The 17,887-nt window shown below is 42.2% G+C and overlaps 1 protein-coding gene across 2 annotated transcripts in view; it reads right to left on the bottom strand.

Moving 5' to 3' along the window:
• top2b (DNA topoisomerase II beta) overlaps window positions 1-8,636 on the bottom strand; it is a 29,846-nt gene extending 21,210 nt beyond the window's left edge. For both annotated transcript variants that reach the window (XM_072447350.1, XM_072447348.1), the window contains exons 1-5: window positions 8,088-8,636; window positions 6,454-6,615; window positions 3,026-3,116; window positions 1,571-1,634; window positions 287-432 (exon numbers count right to left, since the gene is read on the bottom strand). In XM_072447350.1, coding sequence (XP_072303451.1) covers window positions 287-432; window positions 1,571-1,634; window positions 3,026-3,116; window positions 6,454-6,615; window positions 8,088-8,129 — 505 coding nt within the window. In that variant the 5' untranslated portion in view covers window positions 8,130-8,636. The remainder of the gene's footprint in view (window positions 1-286; window positions 433-1,570; window positions 1,635-3,025; window positions 3,117-6,453; window positions 6,616-8,087) is intronic.
• Between the last annotated feature and the right edge of the window lie 9,251 nt (window positions 8,637-17,887).

The raw sequence follows: 17,887 nt of genomic DNA, 5'->3' as shown, positions 1-17,887 counted from the left end.
TCTCTTTAACTGCCTGGAAAACGCAACATTTCTTTAAACAAAATTAACAAATTATTTTTCTTAATTACAAAAAGCCTATGTATTTTCTTTTGCTGTACAAAAAATCTAAATCTAGTACAAAACAAGATACTTATTGGAACAAGTAGTCACTGAATCACATACACTGCAACAATAAAGTCTAGATCAAAACTACTGTACATAAAAATAACCAGAACAATTATTTCATCAAATTAGTGTCATTCTCGTGTGTGTTTGGACGGCTCGACGTAAGAGAACTCTGAGATACCTGTGACTTTTTTCTCCTCGTCGTCGTAGTTACTGGAGGTGAGGAGGTGTCCGAAGATGAGGGCGGGGACGTACATCTTCTCGTCTTTGTGTTCCACCACAGGGATGCCTTTGCCGTTGTTCCAGATGGAAATGGTGTTGGAATCACTGGGACAAAGCGAAACTGAGATCAACTTCAATTTCAAGTGTTTATGGTCGACTCCTGATAATGTTTAAGAATCTGAGGATTATGTCTTTTTGGAAGTTATTTTACATCGACATTATCCGAGTAGTTTTCCTCCTAGACCAGCAGGGGGCAATTATTTTCCTCCGAGGGCCATATTCGAATCCAGGCAAGTAGCGCAGCCCGCGATCACTGGTGTGAAATGTTTTTTTGTTAAAAGAAATTTAATATTAAATAAACTATCACTTTTCTGTCAAATATAGACTATTGAATATATTGTTTAATTCATTTCACGTCATCTCAATTAAGGATACAAGTGCAGACAGATGCCCGAGGGCAAAAAAAATAATAATAATATATATATATTTTTTATAAATATTACTTGCCATGTTTGGCGGGCCAGATTATAAAGACAAACGGGCCGTATGTGGCCCACGGGCCGTAGTTTGCCCACCCCTTTCCAAAATGATCAGTTAAGACATGTTTACTCCAAATAACTTTAGTCCGAAAGGTTTTAAATTAGAAGAGCGCGTGAGATCAGAAACTCACAGAATGGAAAAGTGTGAAGTTAGGGCTGGGCAATTAATGGACAGATTGAGATCGAGTCATGTGAAATAGTAAATTATTTAGGAGGATCGAACAGTGTTTTTCAGTAAAAACTTGAAATAATTATTAAAAGCCATTTTTATTTTTTTTATTAAAAATAAAAAATGATTGAAATGTTTCCATATTGCCCTATACACTTCACATACAGCCCTATGTGAAGGCTAATTTTACTTTATTATTATGTGTTCTTCTAACCATTGGCCATTCTAAATGGCTCCACACTTGTTAGAATAAACATGATTTGTTTTGTTAAAGCGTTTAACGTGTTAAAAATACCCAAACAACTTAAAAAAATATTGGCTGATTATCGGCCCAAGCGTTTCCCATCGTTTGGCATCAACCTAGAATTTCCATATCGGTGCACCGCCAACTCTATTAAATCCTTTTTAAATCACTCAGTGGTGCTCATAGCCTCATTCCTGCAGCCTGGACATGCGAGCTCGGAGCCTGAAGGACGCGCTGCTGTCTGGAGGTGAACAGCGCGTGGCCCCGTCGCTCCAGCGCCTCTTTACTCACGGGTCTATGGTGATCTTTATGGCAGTCATGTTCTTGTCCCTCTGTTTGTTGTCGGCCGCGTTTACTGCAAACAGGAACAAGTGTAGAATTCAGATCAGGGAGAGCCAACAAACAGTTAATGTAATGTAATGTAATACAGCTTTACGCGCTCTTTTGTTACTATGAATAAAACGCTTTTTCTTCTTGAACAGGAATGATGGTCCTTCAGCCGCTCCCGTTCCCAAGTTAATTACTATTATTAAGTATCGGTCAATTGTTTTCGTTCATCCGCACAAGCTTTTAAGAGTCCTGCAGTCTGGTACTAATACAAACGCTCTACCACATTCATTTTAAGGAGGAAACCAAATAAAACCATTCATTGTGGCGTTTGTAGACAGCGCAAACAAATGGGTGTTTAAGTGTCTCTGACAGTTCGGACGACTCATTGAACTAAAATGTTGTGAAGTTTTATATATTTAAAAAAATATATAAAAAATGTTCCCAGAATATCTTATTTTTTAGGTCCAGAAGAAATTTGACAACTGAAAATATATGAGAGCGCCTTTATTTTGTCAAAAAAGTAGTTTATTTTGTGTAAATTATGCATAGACTTGGACTGGAATGTGATGTCACTTTCTGTCAATTTTTTCAACGTTTTCTCCACAAGTACCTGCTCGATTGGTGTAAAACTATCATTTATAGTACAACAGGTATAAATACACCAAATAAAGTCAAAATTACTTACTTTTGCACTTTAAGTTTACTAATTAATGTCAATATTTGTGGCGCTTAGTTAAAACAAAACTGAAATGTCACTATTGTCCAGCATAACGTTAGGTTTAAGCTCGTTTCGTTGCGAACAGTAATAACCGACACAAAACGGTGCTACTTGTGGTAATGCTTTTAAATCACGGCTCTGGTGTTACTAACCAGTGTAGGTCCTGGTTTTTCATATTTTGTGATGTTTGGATGCCAACACTGACTCCCCAGAAAAAACACATACAGCCTTTAACTGAACGCCTGCATTCTAAACGCTGGAACGATCCATTTATTAAGCATTTATTAGGCTCATTAAAGCATTGATTCTCTTGTAAATTAGTACATTTGCTTAGATTGTTACTGAAATAAAAAAGTAATGGTGAAACTGTTTAAATTCATTTCTGTCAGACGTTTGCGTTCTCTTCATTGTAACCATATTTCATTTAAACCTCAGGCGTACAGTGCGTGCGACAGACGGTCTTCTTGATGATACTTTGGAGCACCGGTATGAGCCGACGCTGCATCTAAGAACCATTCCCATTAAACATAAATAATGCAGCTCGGACAGATTTGAGTGAAGACAGAGCCACGTTAGCGCTAAAGCTCTCATCCCTAACAGAATAATAAGCTGAGGATGAGCTCGGATGACAAATGGCGCTGTGGATGGACTGAGCGGACGAGGCGGTCGCAGGAGATGAACACTGTGCACTCACTCACCAAGAATTTCATCAAAGATTTTGTACAGGCCGGGGACATAGGTGATCTCCCTCTGGTTCATTCCGATTTCTTCATCAAACACCCACATTTGCTGCAAAAGAAAGAAGAAACATATGTCATTTTTAACACATGGTAATTGCAGAGTCTGAGCCTGCTGTGGTAAACACTATAATCACTATAAAGATTTAGAAAACGGGTAGAGAGAGCGCGAGCGAGCAAGGAGGAAGATACACTGCATTGGTATTATTCTTATCAATGATGTAATGACATTACAATGCTTACATTACAATGTAATGCCCTGGCAAAGACATGTTGGCGTCCCATGTACGAATAAAGGACTTTTAAATCATCAGACCAGTGTCCCTCAGGTCTCTCAAGCAACACATTTGAACAAGGCAAGTCTAAGTCTATTATTACTATATAGATTTATCAGTCAATAAATGGCCAATGAACAGCATTATTATTTGTGCTGATATTTAAATCATAATGATTACTCAGTAATCATCAATAGCGTTAATTCCTTTTTAATAATGCTTTTGGTCATTTTGGCTTTGGCCTTTTATGTTTTCAGACTTGAAATAATTCCTACTATTGGTCTAAAGTACAGCTCCATCTTCAGAGCAATATTTAGGTGATAGAGTGAAAAAAGACCATAAATGAGGCCATTGGTTAAAGTGAATGCTATGCTAAAGGAGCCATGCGTTCGTTGTAAAACTATTTGACGCAGAAATTATGAGAACCAGTCTGGTGAGGGTTTATGATGCTCAGAGAAAAACAATCAGTATTTAAGCTGTAGACTCCATCGCAATGACAAGATACTCACAACGTGTGTTTCACCGTGTTATTCAAGTAAGGGTGAGGTACACTTTATTGTCCCCATTGGCCAATCGATGTTTTGCATTTCATTTAATTCTTGCAGCTTGTGTTTTATTTACAATATGGTTAATTATCCTGCATTAGAGTTATTGTGTCAATGTTTTAGTTTATCATGTTATTTTCTGTAGAAATAAATCATAAGATAAGATAAAATAATCCTTTATTATTTATTAGTATCAATAGTATCAATAGTGCTTTTCACACCTGGAGCCTCCTCCCAAACGGCTCGCAAACACATGCAAATGCTTCAGTGCATTTCTCCTGAGAACAGGTACTTTTTAGTACCCTGTTCCCCCCTGGGCCAAGTGGAGCCAAGCAGGGACTAAACGTGACGTCCACAGAGCATCAGACGCAGGTAAAAGTCGAATGTTTCTGCAGCAGGAGACTGAACACCGCTGTGTCCTCTGTAAACATGCTGCGTACTATTAAGTTTAGACCATTTATAAACCTGAGACATAAAATGCAGACCATAGACATCTAAAGAGTGTAGTAACATCAGAATGACCCCCCGGGAGCAAAGACTAAACCATCATGGCGAAAAAGACCACACACTTTACTAGCGCAGGTAGCATCAGCGGTTTCCTCCTGTCCAGAATAAAACAACCAAACTATCAGAGCTCCGCGCACGTCCAAACTGTGGGAGCATCATTTATGAGATGAGGTGCAATAGGGCAGATAAAAAGCTTTAAATGCACAGAAAGTTAACGATAAACTGTGTACTCTGTGTTTGTATCCTTCCTCTGCGTTTGTATCCATCGTTTTACTGTCGTGTATCGCAGTGTATCGCAGTGTATCACAGTGTATCACAGTGTATCGCAGTGTATCGCAGTGTATCGCAGTGTATCGCAGTGTATCGCAGTGTATCGCAGTGTATCGCAGTGTATCACAGTGTATCGCAGTGTATCGCAGTGTATCGCAGTGTATCGCAGTGTATCGCAGTGTATCGCAGTGTATCGCAGTGTATCGCAGTGTAGCAGTTGTCATGTGCTTTAGTGTGTGTCTCTGGAGAGGACATCCTTTTGAGTCTCAAATATTTTTTACAGTTTCCACACCCAGTTTTACTCAGCACCACTGAGCATCAGCTGTAATGGACATGTTCCCAGGGCTGAGCGGGCCACGAGCTCAGAGCTGAGCCGGGATGATTGGAAAAGTGCAATGGTGAGTGTTTCAGTTTGTGAGTCTGACAGAATTACTTCATGAGAAACATTTCTAATGGGGATTCTCCAAATGGTAGTGATGCGTCTTTTGAAGCGGGGGTCTCGCAGTGCACCTGCGGCCCGCGGAGCAGGACTAATTAGACCAACTGCTCAGTGAATATGAGTGTGATTGTAATAAAACACACCGCATTTTGAAGTTTAACTTCCGTCCTTGATGACTCTGTGAGAGCGTCTGTGTCTTCACATCTGGATCATCTGCTCCCGAGCTCGTACTTACCGAGTCAGTGTTACGTTGTAACATGAGATATTTACACAGAAATATGGTCCATGGTAGTGATGCACAGGTTGTCTTTTGACCAGTTTGATTTCAATGCGACAGGACTGCTGTGTATTGCATGTCCGCGCTGCACGTGTCTTTGCATTTCGCAGCGTCTAGATTCACTTCCTCATTTAACTCATTTCTCAGTGAATATGAGTCTGATTTTAATAAAACATACAGCGCTTTGACGCTTAAAATACAGAAACACAATGTGCTTCCACTGACGCCTCCTTCTACAGTGTGTCAAATGCTTGCGCTTCCTGCTAGAGTGCCCCCAGGTGGCCATTAGCCAGTAAAATCTATAAATTAGACGCACCGTTGTATCAGCCGCAGGGTTCAAAGCGAGGGGGAAAAGTAGCAGCTTAAAGTCCGAAAAGTAGGGTATTATAAAAGTGGCAGTGTGCAAAGTGAAGGGGAACAACAAGAAATACTGTTCATTTCTTGTAACATCAGCCACATTTTGACTGGGCCCCCAAACTGATTTTCTTTAGAGCGATTTAGAACAGTTCTGAGTGTGTCTCCATGCTTAGGGCCTGGCTCTGAGGCCGGAGCTCTGCTACGAGACCAACTGACATCCCACAAATAACCCATGAATAACCACATCTTACGGCAGTTTTAAGGCAGATTGCAGCAATTCATAAAAATGTATTTAGTATTTCCAAGTTTGTGTGTCTGTGAGACATGTGTAAAGCTAGAGTAAACAGGAAACTACTTCAGGTTCATCCTCAGCTCTTTCTGCATTTATTTCACTTCTCTGTAAAGCCTCTAAAGCGCACTTAACGTCTGTTTATGTGATGCGTTGGCTTTGGCTGATGTTTGCTGCATTATGCACTGGATCGAATATTTTTGAGCTCGACACGAGTGCAATAAACAGGAAGCAGCTGATGATAACATGCAGGAGCTTTCTTTTGCTGAGCATGTTGAGGAATTATTATTTTCTGTTAACAGCTGCTTTTGTCTCACTCAAACGGGTCCCAGGAGCCGAAAGCCAAGCCAGACAGTTCAGACAGCGGAGACGGGTTTGTACCAATCTGCTCCCAAATGATCAATCAAAACGTGGCTGTTGGCGTTCTCACCTGAGTGACGGGCTCCACGCTGCCCACGTACGTGTCTGGACGCAGGAGGATGTGCTCCAGCTGGGTCTTCTTCTGGTACACTCGCTCCACAGACAGTTTGCTCGACTTGTCCTTCTTGGTGGCCTCCATCTTGCCGCTGTCCCCTCTGCCATTGGCCGCTTCCTGTTGGCCATAAAACAGTCAATTGAAAACGTGGAAGAATTTTATTTTGCTGCAGTTGGTGTAGTCTTCTTCTGGGGTTCAAAATGTTCCAGAACAAATGCGTTTTGAGCGACTCCAGAGGGTGACAGATGCATTTTCCCCAACAATCTTTAAATAAGTGATAAATTGTTTAAAATTGTGTCTTGCGGGGATGATTAATATTAGAATGTATCATTTTATTTTAGAGTATTACCAAAATTATTACCCCAACTACAAAATGTGTCTTTGGCTGACTCAAACATGGAACATACTAGAGCTGACGGATTTGCAACTGTGACTAGATTTATGTTCAGTTTAGAGATGTCACAATATAACATTTTAGTGCTACAATTATTGAGATAAAACATCACGATTTAAATGATTATTCATGATTATTGAGACTTAAACAACAGTGAAATATTTCATTTTCTCTCATTCCCATGTTATTATTCCTCAAACTTGTGACCGGCTTTAACAAATTGACTTTCTGAAAGACAAAATCAAGTCAGGTTCGCATTTAAGTCTATTTTTTTTTAGACTATAGATTGAACTAAACAGCCTAAATTCTGCTTCTAAAATCATAACGATTATTATTTTTTTGGTTTATAGTTTAGGTTCTAAATGTGTCCAGGATTGATTTTAAAATATATATACACACTGAAATCTGAACTTACAAACTGTATTTCAGAGTTAGCAGTTTTTAAGCAGAATAAGAGGCTATTTTCTGGATTGTAGAGGAAGTTATGGCAAACTGCAACCAATCAAATTACGATTAATCTTGCGGCCTGTATTAGAATCACAATAAATATTCAATAACACAGAAGACACAGATGAAATTTGGTGTTAAAGGGGATGTGATGTCATTCAGTCCACGATGATAACATGTAACAAATAGGTACAAAGTGTTGCCATAACTTTTCTAGTAAATATTAAAGCTAAAACTCAGCACCAAGTTGGGGCGCTACAAAAAAATAAAAACGATTGGTACTAAGATAAACAGCATTCCTAAAACAATTTAAGACTTAAAGGGGACAGGTGGGAGGGGACTTTCTAACCAGGACTCAAACTTGTGAAGCATGATATAAGTTAAATAAGCTACATGCTACTCCAGGTATGCTTTTGATAATGGTTAAAAGCTCAAAAAGTCAATTTAGCATAATATGTGCCCTTTATTGAGCTTTAGCCTCGTCACAACAATGATTCCTCATCATTCGTTTACTCAGTTATATTTTAATTAATTCCTGCATGTTTGAGTTAATCCTGTATTGTCCTGTAACAGGCTCGAGCGGCTGCGGTGGAGGAATGAATGGGACACACACAGCAGCAGCAGACAGTGTGGAGTCTGGGACCTTTAACAACAGACTCAAACAACACCGTAAACAAAGCAATGCACCACGATTCAAACCACGCGCAGATATTAGTCACAAATCTATAATAACCACATATGAACTTACCAGCCAAGCCAGTGCTCCGCTGCCTGCTGCTCCGTTGGACATGTTCCTTTGTGATCCCTAATGTTTTCTGTGATGAGCTCGTTTCAAAAAATGTCTTCAATTCCAGCCAAATCCCAAATCCACCAGAGTTCTCAAAACGCATTCAGATGATGAAACTCAACAGAACCGCCGTTTGCTCCATGTTCTTTTTTTCTTGTTTTGTAAAAAAAGTTAAATCCAAGTAGAGGTCCCAAAACAACTGGGGAAGGAGGAACTGTATCGCGGCTATTGTTAAAATGGACGAGCGGAGGCAGAGTAAAGGCCTAAACTTCCAACAAAGATGCTAACCGGGCTACTATGCTACAAATGAATACTATAGTGAACGTGCAATGGATACTGCGCTACAACTGCGAATCAAATGGCCTCAAAATATATTGTAAACGCAGATGAACCGCTACGCGAGCAGTTTCAGCGGCGTAAAATAGTTTTGTCTCAGAATAAAAAGCTAATATTGGCTAGCTTTAGCAGCCACTATCCGGCTCTCCGCCATCTGCATGATAAGACGGCAAATCGGCCAAGCTGACCAATCAGGACGCAAGGCACCGGCGTTCTGGCCAATGGAAATGCAGCTATTCTCCTTTCACGTGACGTCACACGTTTGGGTTTGTGACGTCACTGAATGAGCTCCATAGCCGGTTTCTACCGCAAGATGACGCCATACGCCACATCGCCGAGGTATCGATACAAGGGGTACATACTGAAGATGCACTTGGATGCCAGCCGCCATAAAACAACAACAACAACAACAACAACATACTGAAGATGCAGACTTTCTACTGTAAAAAGTACTCACAGTGACACCCATTACTGAAGGGAATTATAATGCTAACTTTACCTCCATGAGTTTCCATTAAAACGTAGTGAACATGATTACATTTAAGATTTTACAATTATTATTTTTTCTATTTTTCTCCAGTTTCACAATTTTGGCGAAGTTTATAATGTACTTCCAGGTTGGAAATAGGCAGCAGGTATGACCAGGATGTGACTAATAATAGGTAGAGGTACTTCCACAACTGTTACCTAGCAACAGTGTAGTGCAGTCAGGGCAATCAAGGCAAGCAGTGATTGACCAAAAAAATCTAAAATTACAGTGTATATATATATACACTATATATACATTTTTCTAAAAGACACCAAATAAGTCCGTTCTCCCCTCACTCTTATTTCCCCTAAAGCAGATTTTTCTTGTTTTTACTTTTTGACTTATATATGTTGCACAGAATCACCAAAGCAAGTTCCTATGTTTGTGAATTCTGTTCATTGACAATGGCAAAAAACCTTTTCTGATTCTGACTTCTGCTGCTGAAGCTTGGCTGAAGTCACAGTGTCTTTTAGTGTCCTCTACAGGCCGCTGGGCAGTACTGCAGGAAGCTTGGTTCTTCTCTCACAGCTGCTCAGTCTGTGGGCGTGTTCAGAGCCCGTTCATGCTCCGCTCGCTGACATGAGCTTTTAGAACCAGAGCGGACAGCAGCTTCTTTTAGAGCTCTGCACATGTGCTCTGAGGACAAACCCATGGATCTGTGCTCAAACCACGCTGAATAAACCTGTGGGAATCAAGGATGTTTGCAGGTTCTGCCCTAACTGAGCATGTGCAGAGAAGAGAAGCAACAGCAGCGCCAAGTTTGCACAAACAGACTTAAAAACTATCTTTTAGAGACAAGTCTGTGTTTGTAGCTAAGGCTCTGTTCATGTTTCCGATGATTAGATGTTAGTTAGAAATACAGGCAGACATTTAACAACATAGAATGCTAATTTCAGCAATTAATTGGTCGTGAAATGAGTTTATATAATCCATTCAGCACCCACATCAGGTATGGGAGTTTACCGCAGTTGGACCGGCGTTTGCCCTCCACGTGGGAAACCAGGGTCTTTGCATGTTAGATATTTATTTCACTTTTGTGTTATCCACTCAATATTCAACACCCCAAGTCTGCTTTGCCCATCCATAAAAGTCACCGCATGCTACTGCAGTTTGCAATGAACAAAATGTAAAATTATGATCAACTGAAGTTAAGTCTAAGTAAGTAAGTAAGTCTTAACTAAATAACTCTAAGTTTTGTTTTGTTGTTTCTCGGCAGGGGTTTGGATATGACATCACTAAATACAAACATATTCGTGCATAACTGCCTTGTGAAATAGATGAATTTGTCCTAGTTATTTAGAGTATTTATTCTAACGGTTCATGTAATCTACAAATAGGACGTGTTTATTTCCACCACACCTTCATCTGATTCATTCCTGGTGTGTTTTTCATTATTTCCTTTGAATTGTCAAAAAAAATCATTCCTGTAAATGTTTCCTCATGGATTACATACTCAACACTTGATGGCCACACTTTTAGATTCAACTGATCAAATGGTTTTAACGGGAAATATTACAACGTATTATAAGTAGCAGAACGAGTGTACCTAATATTGTGGCCTCTTGATCTGTACCTAGAGGTGGCTGTTTTTCTTTAATGCACAATTTGATCTTTGCTGTAACAGTTTTCTCAAAACACATTCACTTATTCAACTTTGGCAGGGAAGATCAATACATGAATAAAATCAAACTGAAATCTGTACATAAAAAGTCTTTGTCCTTACGTATAGTATTTTTACTAAAATGTAAATAAACATGAATGCAATTAATTAACAGATATTTTAATGGTCCATTATTTTCATCAAGTGTAATGTGTGTTCCTTTCATAAAAATGGCACAATACAAAAAATATAAACAAACTTGTGAAAATAAGTATATTTTTACTTATCTACTTTTTAAACTCTAGTTTGTTAGTTGATCTATTGCTTGTTGTGTACAATCGTGACGAAATAGTCTTAGGTTTATTTGTTTGTTTTTTTTAAACTGGCTTCCTTCTTCAAGATTGCCTCAGCAAACCATGTTGTATGATAATTTGGCTTAAGAGTTTAAGATTTGTCCAGCAGAGACCGCAAGTGGACACCAGGCCAAGTTACAGGTCAGATCTGTGGCGAGGCGAGCACATAAGAATGCAGTGATGTCAGACCTGTAGTTTATCTGAGAGCATGAGAACATCCTCCTCCTCCACTCCATGTCTCCACTGTCCACACTCTCTGGAACAAGAACTCACACATCAATTCACTTTAATACATGTTTAATACTTCAAATATGTCAATAAACTCATTTTATACTGTACAATATATTGTGTGTTTGTGTCACTTTGAAAGCTGCTCCCCCTCCTCTCTTTCTGCTGGATCACATCTGCCTGGTGCTGAAGATAAAACAAAATCCATAAATGGGTTAATATGTGTGTTAACATGAATATTCACCAATCCTTTGGTGAAACATCATGTCTTCTTTTAAATATACCTTTGTTTGTTTGTAAAGACATGTCTGAGACATCATCTGACCGCTGTGATGTGTCACTGATCAGCTCATGTGTCCCAGACAAGTGAGAGCATGAAAGCTCCTTTGGCTCTGTTCATTGTTGTGCCTCGTTTCCTGATGCTGCTGCTTCCCGTATCCAGCATTTGCACTTATGTCCTTCTGTTCCAATTATTTATGAGTTTTCCCAATCCACGAAATGATTCTCCCGTTTGTAGTGGCCTGATACGGCCCATCTGAGGTGTGCTTTATTATACATATCTAAATATTCAAATTGTATAAAGTTGATTTCAAACTCATTTGTATCTGTGTGTTATATTGACAACTTTTGAGGGCCCCTGCTTTGGGAAGTCATTTCAGTCATTTTGTTCAGGTAGTATCCAATACCAACAGTGCATCTGTACGTCAGCTCCACAAAGACTTCATTATTCAACTCAAACTGTCATCTGCAAAATGTATATTGTCAGTCCCTGAAATGTAACATGTTCACAGTGAAATGGGAGGTTTGTCAGGGACAAAACTTTGAAGGTTGATCTAAGTTCAGGGAGTGGGATATATGACTGTAACAACACAGTGGGCTTTGTCTGCTGAAGGGATCTGAATTATTTAGACTCTCAAAGTCACGTGACATGTTTAAACACAATCAGACCTGAGTTGTACTCACTCACGTTTACTTTTACTCGAAGTAACAGTACTCTAACTTGAGTAAAAGTTTTGCTTCCTCTCCTCACTGTGTATTTATCATCAGACAAAAGCAATATGAAATATTGTTTTTCACCTTTTTGGTCTATCCTTTTAAATTATCAGATTATCAGTCTTCAAATTATAAATCAAATGTTACGTTGACAGTTTCTCTTAAAACAACTCTTACTTGAATGAAGGTTCCCCAAATAAGTGTTTACTCTTACTTTAGTAATTTCAAGGATTAATAAGTTACTTTGTATTACAATTTGAGTAATATCACTTTGAAATCCAAGATGGCGCCGCTGTGTATGTGTACCAGGACACAAACTATAGGCGCTCAATTCCAGCTGCTGAGCGGCTGTCCATCTCTCTTCGGTCAGTAATTAATCATATAAGTAATAACAGAGTGTATTGTAAAACATACATAGCTAATTCACTGCGTGAAGGCACTCTCCAGCTGCCCCCTGACCAGAACCGGCCTATGGCTGAAGACGGAGGCCTACAGCCCCATGTTTTTGTAGCAGATGAAGCATTCCTGCTGCAAAAAGACATGATGAGATCCTTCCCTGGACGAGGGCGCCTCCCCATAGAAGAGCGGGTCTTCAACTACCTCCTCTCTCAGGCACGGCTGGTTGTTGAAGACGCCTTTGGGATCTGGACTTCACAGTGGAGGATGTTTCTGCGACGCCTGGAAGTCCATCCTGAAGTCACAGAGAAGTGTGTGAAGGCGACTTGTCTCCTCCACAACTTCATGCGAGCCACAGAGCCGGAGCGTGTGCCTGGAGCGTGTGCCTGGAGCGTGTGCCTGGAGCATGTGCCTGGAGCGTGGGGAGCTGCAGCACAAGAGGAGCTACTTCCAGGTGTGGGGCCGATCGGGGCAAACAACGCATCCCAAGAGGCCTCGAGGGTGAGAGATGTGTTTAAGGCCCATTTCAATGAAGAGGGAGCAGTGCCATGGCAGCCAGAGGGTCATGTCCTGCACAGGACTGACCCACAACGGCTCTTTTAACAGCCATGCACTAAATAGAGCTTAATTTGACATTTAAATCCAAAAAACTGTCCATTCTGGTAAATTTGTCTAAAGTCAGTTGTGTTTTTTAGGCTGTTTACCTAGAATGAGATAAAGTTAAATTAATAAAACAGTGATTAGCTTCTCAGCTCTTGTCATTGGTTGTTTTTGTTTATGATTTAAAATTTAGGTAAATGATTTAAGTACATCTTTAAGTGGTCACTGATATTCCCACAAACTACCCAGTATTATATATATGGAAAAGGTGCAGAGGTATACAGGACACACGTTTTAAACTATGAAATGTTGATTTATTTATTTTTCAAAAATAGAACAATAACTATAGACAAAATAAACAAAATGCAAAAATTACTATATACAAAACAGGAACAGGAACAAGAAGGACCATGGCCTGGAGAAGAGTGAGGGACACGTTGTAGAAGAAAAGGAGTCTCTTTCCTCTTCTGCAGAAGGTGCCAGCTCAACACGCTCCAATGGTTCCAGATTTAACTTGAATACGCTCCGTCATAAATTAACTGGTGTATTTCTAATTTCAATTGTTCTTTTTGTTGAGGAGGAACCACCTGCAGGAGAGGAAGGAGACCCAAAAGAAAGCACTCGTCCGGACATAGGATACGAGCAGGAGCAGGACGACGAGGTGGAGAAAATCTAGCCATGAGCGCCTCCAGAAGATCTCGTTCATAGGAGAGCTCTTGCTCCCTGGAACGCTTCCTCCTCCTCCTCCTCCTCCTCGGGGTGCCTACAAAAAAAAAAAACACACACATTGCAATTTAGATGACACAGGCTAAAAAAGCTAATTGTTATTTTCTCCAACCAAATGCTTTCACACACCTGTGGGTGCAGCAGAAGGGCCAGCAGCAGCAGCCGCAGCAGTGAGGGAAGGTAAATCCAGATCTTCGAAAAGAACATTGCACAGCAGTTATATTTTAGCCTAGTACATTTATTGCTGTATGTTATATAGCATATTTAATATGTAGCCAATATAATTTTTCAGTTTCATACCACCCACCTGATTTGGAGAGCCCTGCTGATGCTGCTTCTTCAGGCTCTCTGGGGTCCGCTGTGTCCTCCTCGACCCTTCTCTCCATGTCCCCGCTTGTGTCACGTGGGGTGATGTAAGGGTCGAGGAGGGACATGACCCCAGAGTACCGCCACCCTGCTGCTGACCCTGCTGCTGACCCACTCCTCTGTTCCTTCTCCTTTTCCTTCTCCATCACGTAGGTGTCCCTCAGACTTTTCCACCGTTTTCTGCAGACGTCCTCTGAATAAACACATGAACTCGTCAAACACAAACTAGCACAAATTATTGTGAAACTCACCAGGCAGTCCAGTCTCCTCGCTAATCCTTCTCCAGGCCAGGTCCTTCTTGCTCGTGTCCCTGTATTCCACCGTCGACACGTCGTAAAGCTCCTTCCTTCCACACACCGCAACTATTAGCTTTTCGTCCGCCATTGCTGTGCTTCTTCCCGGGGGAAATGCGTGCGTACGTCACTGGAGCGTCATCTCTGATTGGCTGCTGCGCCGCGTCGCCGCAGGAAAGTTGGACAAAGCTGAACGTCAGCACTTTCCGTGAGTTATGAGTGTATGATCTAGTGCTGACATTTAGGCTCTAGTTATTCTCAGTGGCCTGTTTCCTCTGTAAAGCAGATCAGAGGAACAAGAACACACATTTCTTTGAATAAACTCACCGTAAACATGATCTGGACTTTTATAAAAGTGACTTGTTCTTAAAGGGAAAGTCCTCTGGTCCCAGTCAGGGGGAGCTCAGTGAGAGTCTGGAGGAAAATGTCCCAAAGTTATGTCTCTGTTCTATTGATATTGTCGAGTGAAGTTCCCTAACCAGTTTTTTGAGCACAGCCGAGGTTTGCAAAGTTTGCATTTACAAATCAAAACAGTCACTAGGCAACAGACATGAAGATGCACTCCAACCCTGTGGCGCAGGAATCTTTCACACGCTCGTGGACCCACAGTCCAGATCAACTCTACGGGACAAGTGCAATCAAATGTGATAAAGAGTGAGTTTTTTTATTAAGCCCTGCATTGGGTTTGGCAGCTATACCATAAACATGGGCCGAACGTGGGAAAACAGTTGAGTGTTGTTGTTGTTGTTTTATGGCGGTTGGCATCCAAGTGTTGCATTACCGCCAGACTTTATTCCTCAGACTTTGTCATTGTATCCTATAGAAGTTCTTCCTCCCCTCAGACTTTGTCGTAGTCCTTAAAAATTCTTATTCCATTGCTTTGGAAGTACAAAGCCCATGAGGTCATGGGACGTCTTTGTTGTTTTACAAAGCCCATGAGGTCATGGGACGTCTTTGTCGTTTTATCCTTTAGAAGTCCTTCTTCCATCACTTTGGCGTTTCTAGGCCCATGAAGTCAAAGCGCGTTAGAACATCCTCTTGCTCCTCATCCTCGGCTCAGTCTCCAACACCCCCCACCTCTATAAACGTTTACCCAGCCCTGTGCTACATAAGTAAGCAACCACAGCCTGACACAAACCCTGTGACTGGATCGCCAGAACGTTCCGCAGATTGAACTCCCGCCCATTATTCCGAAACCACAAGGCCAACCCGGCCCTTTCCCTATCATAAGCCTCACAGCAAATCAGCACATGCTCGACAGTCTCTGGCACCCGACAGTGACCACACAGACCGGTCGGATGTTTGCCTATCCTACTCAGTGACCAATTGAGTCCAGTATGGCCAATCCTCATGAGGGCGAAGGCCCTTTCCTCCCACGCGTTCCTGCCCATAGACCCGCAAGGACCCACACTACCCTGTGTGCCGTCCAGTAACACAGTGGCTCCAAAATTCCTGCCAAAGGCCGACCACATGACTCTTGATAACGGGCTTGATTTCAGATTTGCTTAACTCAACCGCCACATCAATTGATGGCCGCCTAAGGGAACGTTTAGCCAGTGTATCAGCCATTTCGTTACCATCCACCCCCACATGCGCAGGGACCCAAATGAAGGAAACCCTCACATCCTTCCTGGACAGGGAGAGCATCAGACAGAAGATGCCATTCAACACATCCTGTCTGCAATCCGATTTCCCAGATTTAATGCTTTGCAATGCAGAAAGGCTGTCAGAGGCCACCACAATGCCGCAACACTGCAAAGCAGATTCCGCCCATTCCAATGCCAACCGTAGCGCTATGAGTTCCGACGTGAAAACAGAAAGGCGATCTGTCAACCTCTTCTTGACCGCCAGCCCCAGGTCAGGCACAAAAGAAGCGGCGTCAGTACGCCCACTGTCAGGATCCCTAGACCCGTCGGTATAAATAAACACATCACCTGAGTGCTTATCGATGAGCGCTTGAACGGCAAACTGCGGTGCCCTCCCAGCGACTTCTCTAAGCTTGCCATGCAAGCTAACATCAACAGGAGCCGGGACAAACTTCCACGGAGCTATAGCAGACAAAGCCACCGACGGGCTCACACGCAGATCACCAACCCCCGCAAGCCGCGCCTTCGCATTTCCTACCTGGCTAAAAACCATACTGCCAGCCTCATTCTGCCCCCCATCAACCCTGAGAAAGTCCCTCACCGGGTGAGAGCTCGTATGACCTTGCACATTCACCCAGTAAGCCAACAGAAGTTCTAGCCTCCGGAGCCGTAACGGCAATTCCCCCAACTCAACCTGCAGCGCCGAGACAGGGGAGGTCCTAAAAGCCCTACAGCAGATGCGCAAGGCCTGGGCTTGCTCCACATCAAGCTTCTTTAAGTTAGTCTCAGCCGCAGACATGTAGGCTATACAGCCATAATCAATAGCCGCCCTCATGCTGGCCCCCCAGTCCTGGCCGGATAGACAACGAAGCAGGTTATTCACCCTTTTGCATTTACCACTGACCTCATCAATGTGCTGACGCCAACTAAGCCTCTCGTCAAAGGTGACCCCCAAGAACCTCACCTCCCTGACCTGTTCGAGCACCTGCCCATGCAGTCGAAGGGAGACGTCCCTATGCCCATTGAAGAAACAGATCACTTGAGACTTCCGTACGGACAGTTTAAACCCCCATTTCAGGGTCCACTGCTCCACCTGCTGTATTGCCCTTTGCAGTTTCGCCTCGTAAAACCGGAGATTCCTCCCTCTCACCCATAGAGCGCCATTGTCAGCATAAAGGCTCCTCCCAACAGACCCATCCACGTCGTCAAAGATGTCCTTAATCATAACATTGAACAAGATAGGGCTACACACACTCCCCTGCGGGATCCCATTCTCTACCTCATAGACCCCAGAGTAAGCAGCGCCCACTCTGGTTTGGATACGCCGGCCAGACAGAAAGCTCCGGACCCAGTTAAACAGATTACCCTTCACACCACACTTCCGCAGCTTAATAAGGAGCCCATCCTTCCAGACCATATCGTACGCCTTCTCCACATCAAAGAGCACCGCAATAACCTTTTCTTTCTGAGCCCTGGCCAGCTGGATATCAGATTCTAAACACAACACGGAATCCATGGTGTTCCTGCCCCTACGGAAACCACTCTGGTGCGCGGGAAGCAAACCCTGACTCTCCAAGAAGTAATCCAACCGCTCGGTAACCATGCGCTCTAAATTGTCCCAGTCTTTTGTATGGTGACGTCACACAGTACAGTTTAGAACCCCGAGCTACTTCCTGTCATTTTCAACTTTTATTTTACAATGTTTTGTCACAAACTACAAGCTGATGTAAGACTATGACAAATATTTATTACGGT

This window comes from Eucyclogobius newberryi, unplaced genomic scaffold (genome assembly GCF_026437365.1).
Source record: "Eucyclogobius newberryi isolate DKJ021-1_F unplaced genomic scaffold, fEucNew1.0.hap1 SCAF_16, whole genome shotgun sequence".
Taxonomy (NCBI): domain Eukaryota; kingdom Metazoa; phylum Chordata; class Actinopteri; order Gobiiformes; family Gobiidae; genus Eucyclogobius; species Eucyclogobius newberryi.
This window is presented reverse-complemented; position numbering and strand designations above follow the sequence as displayed.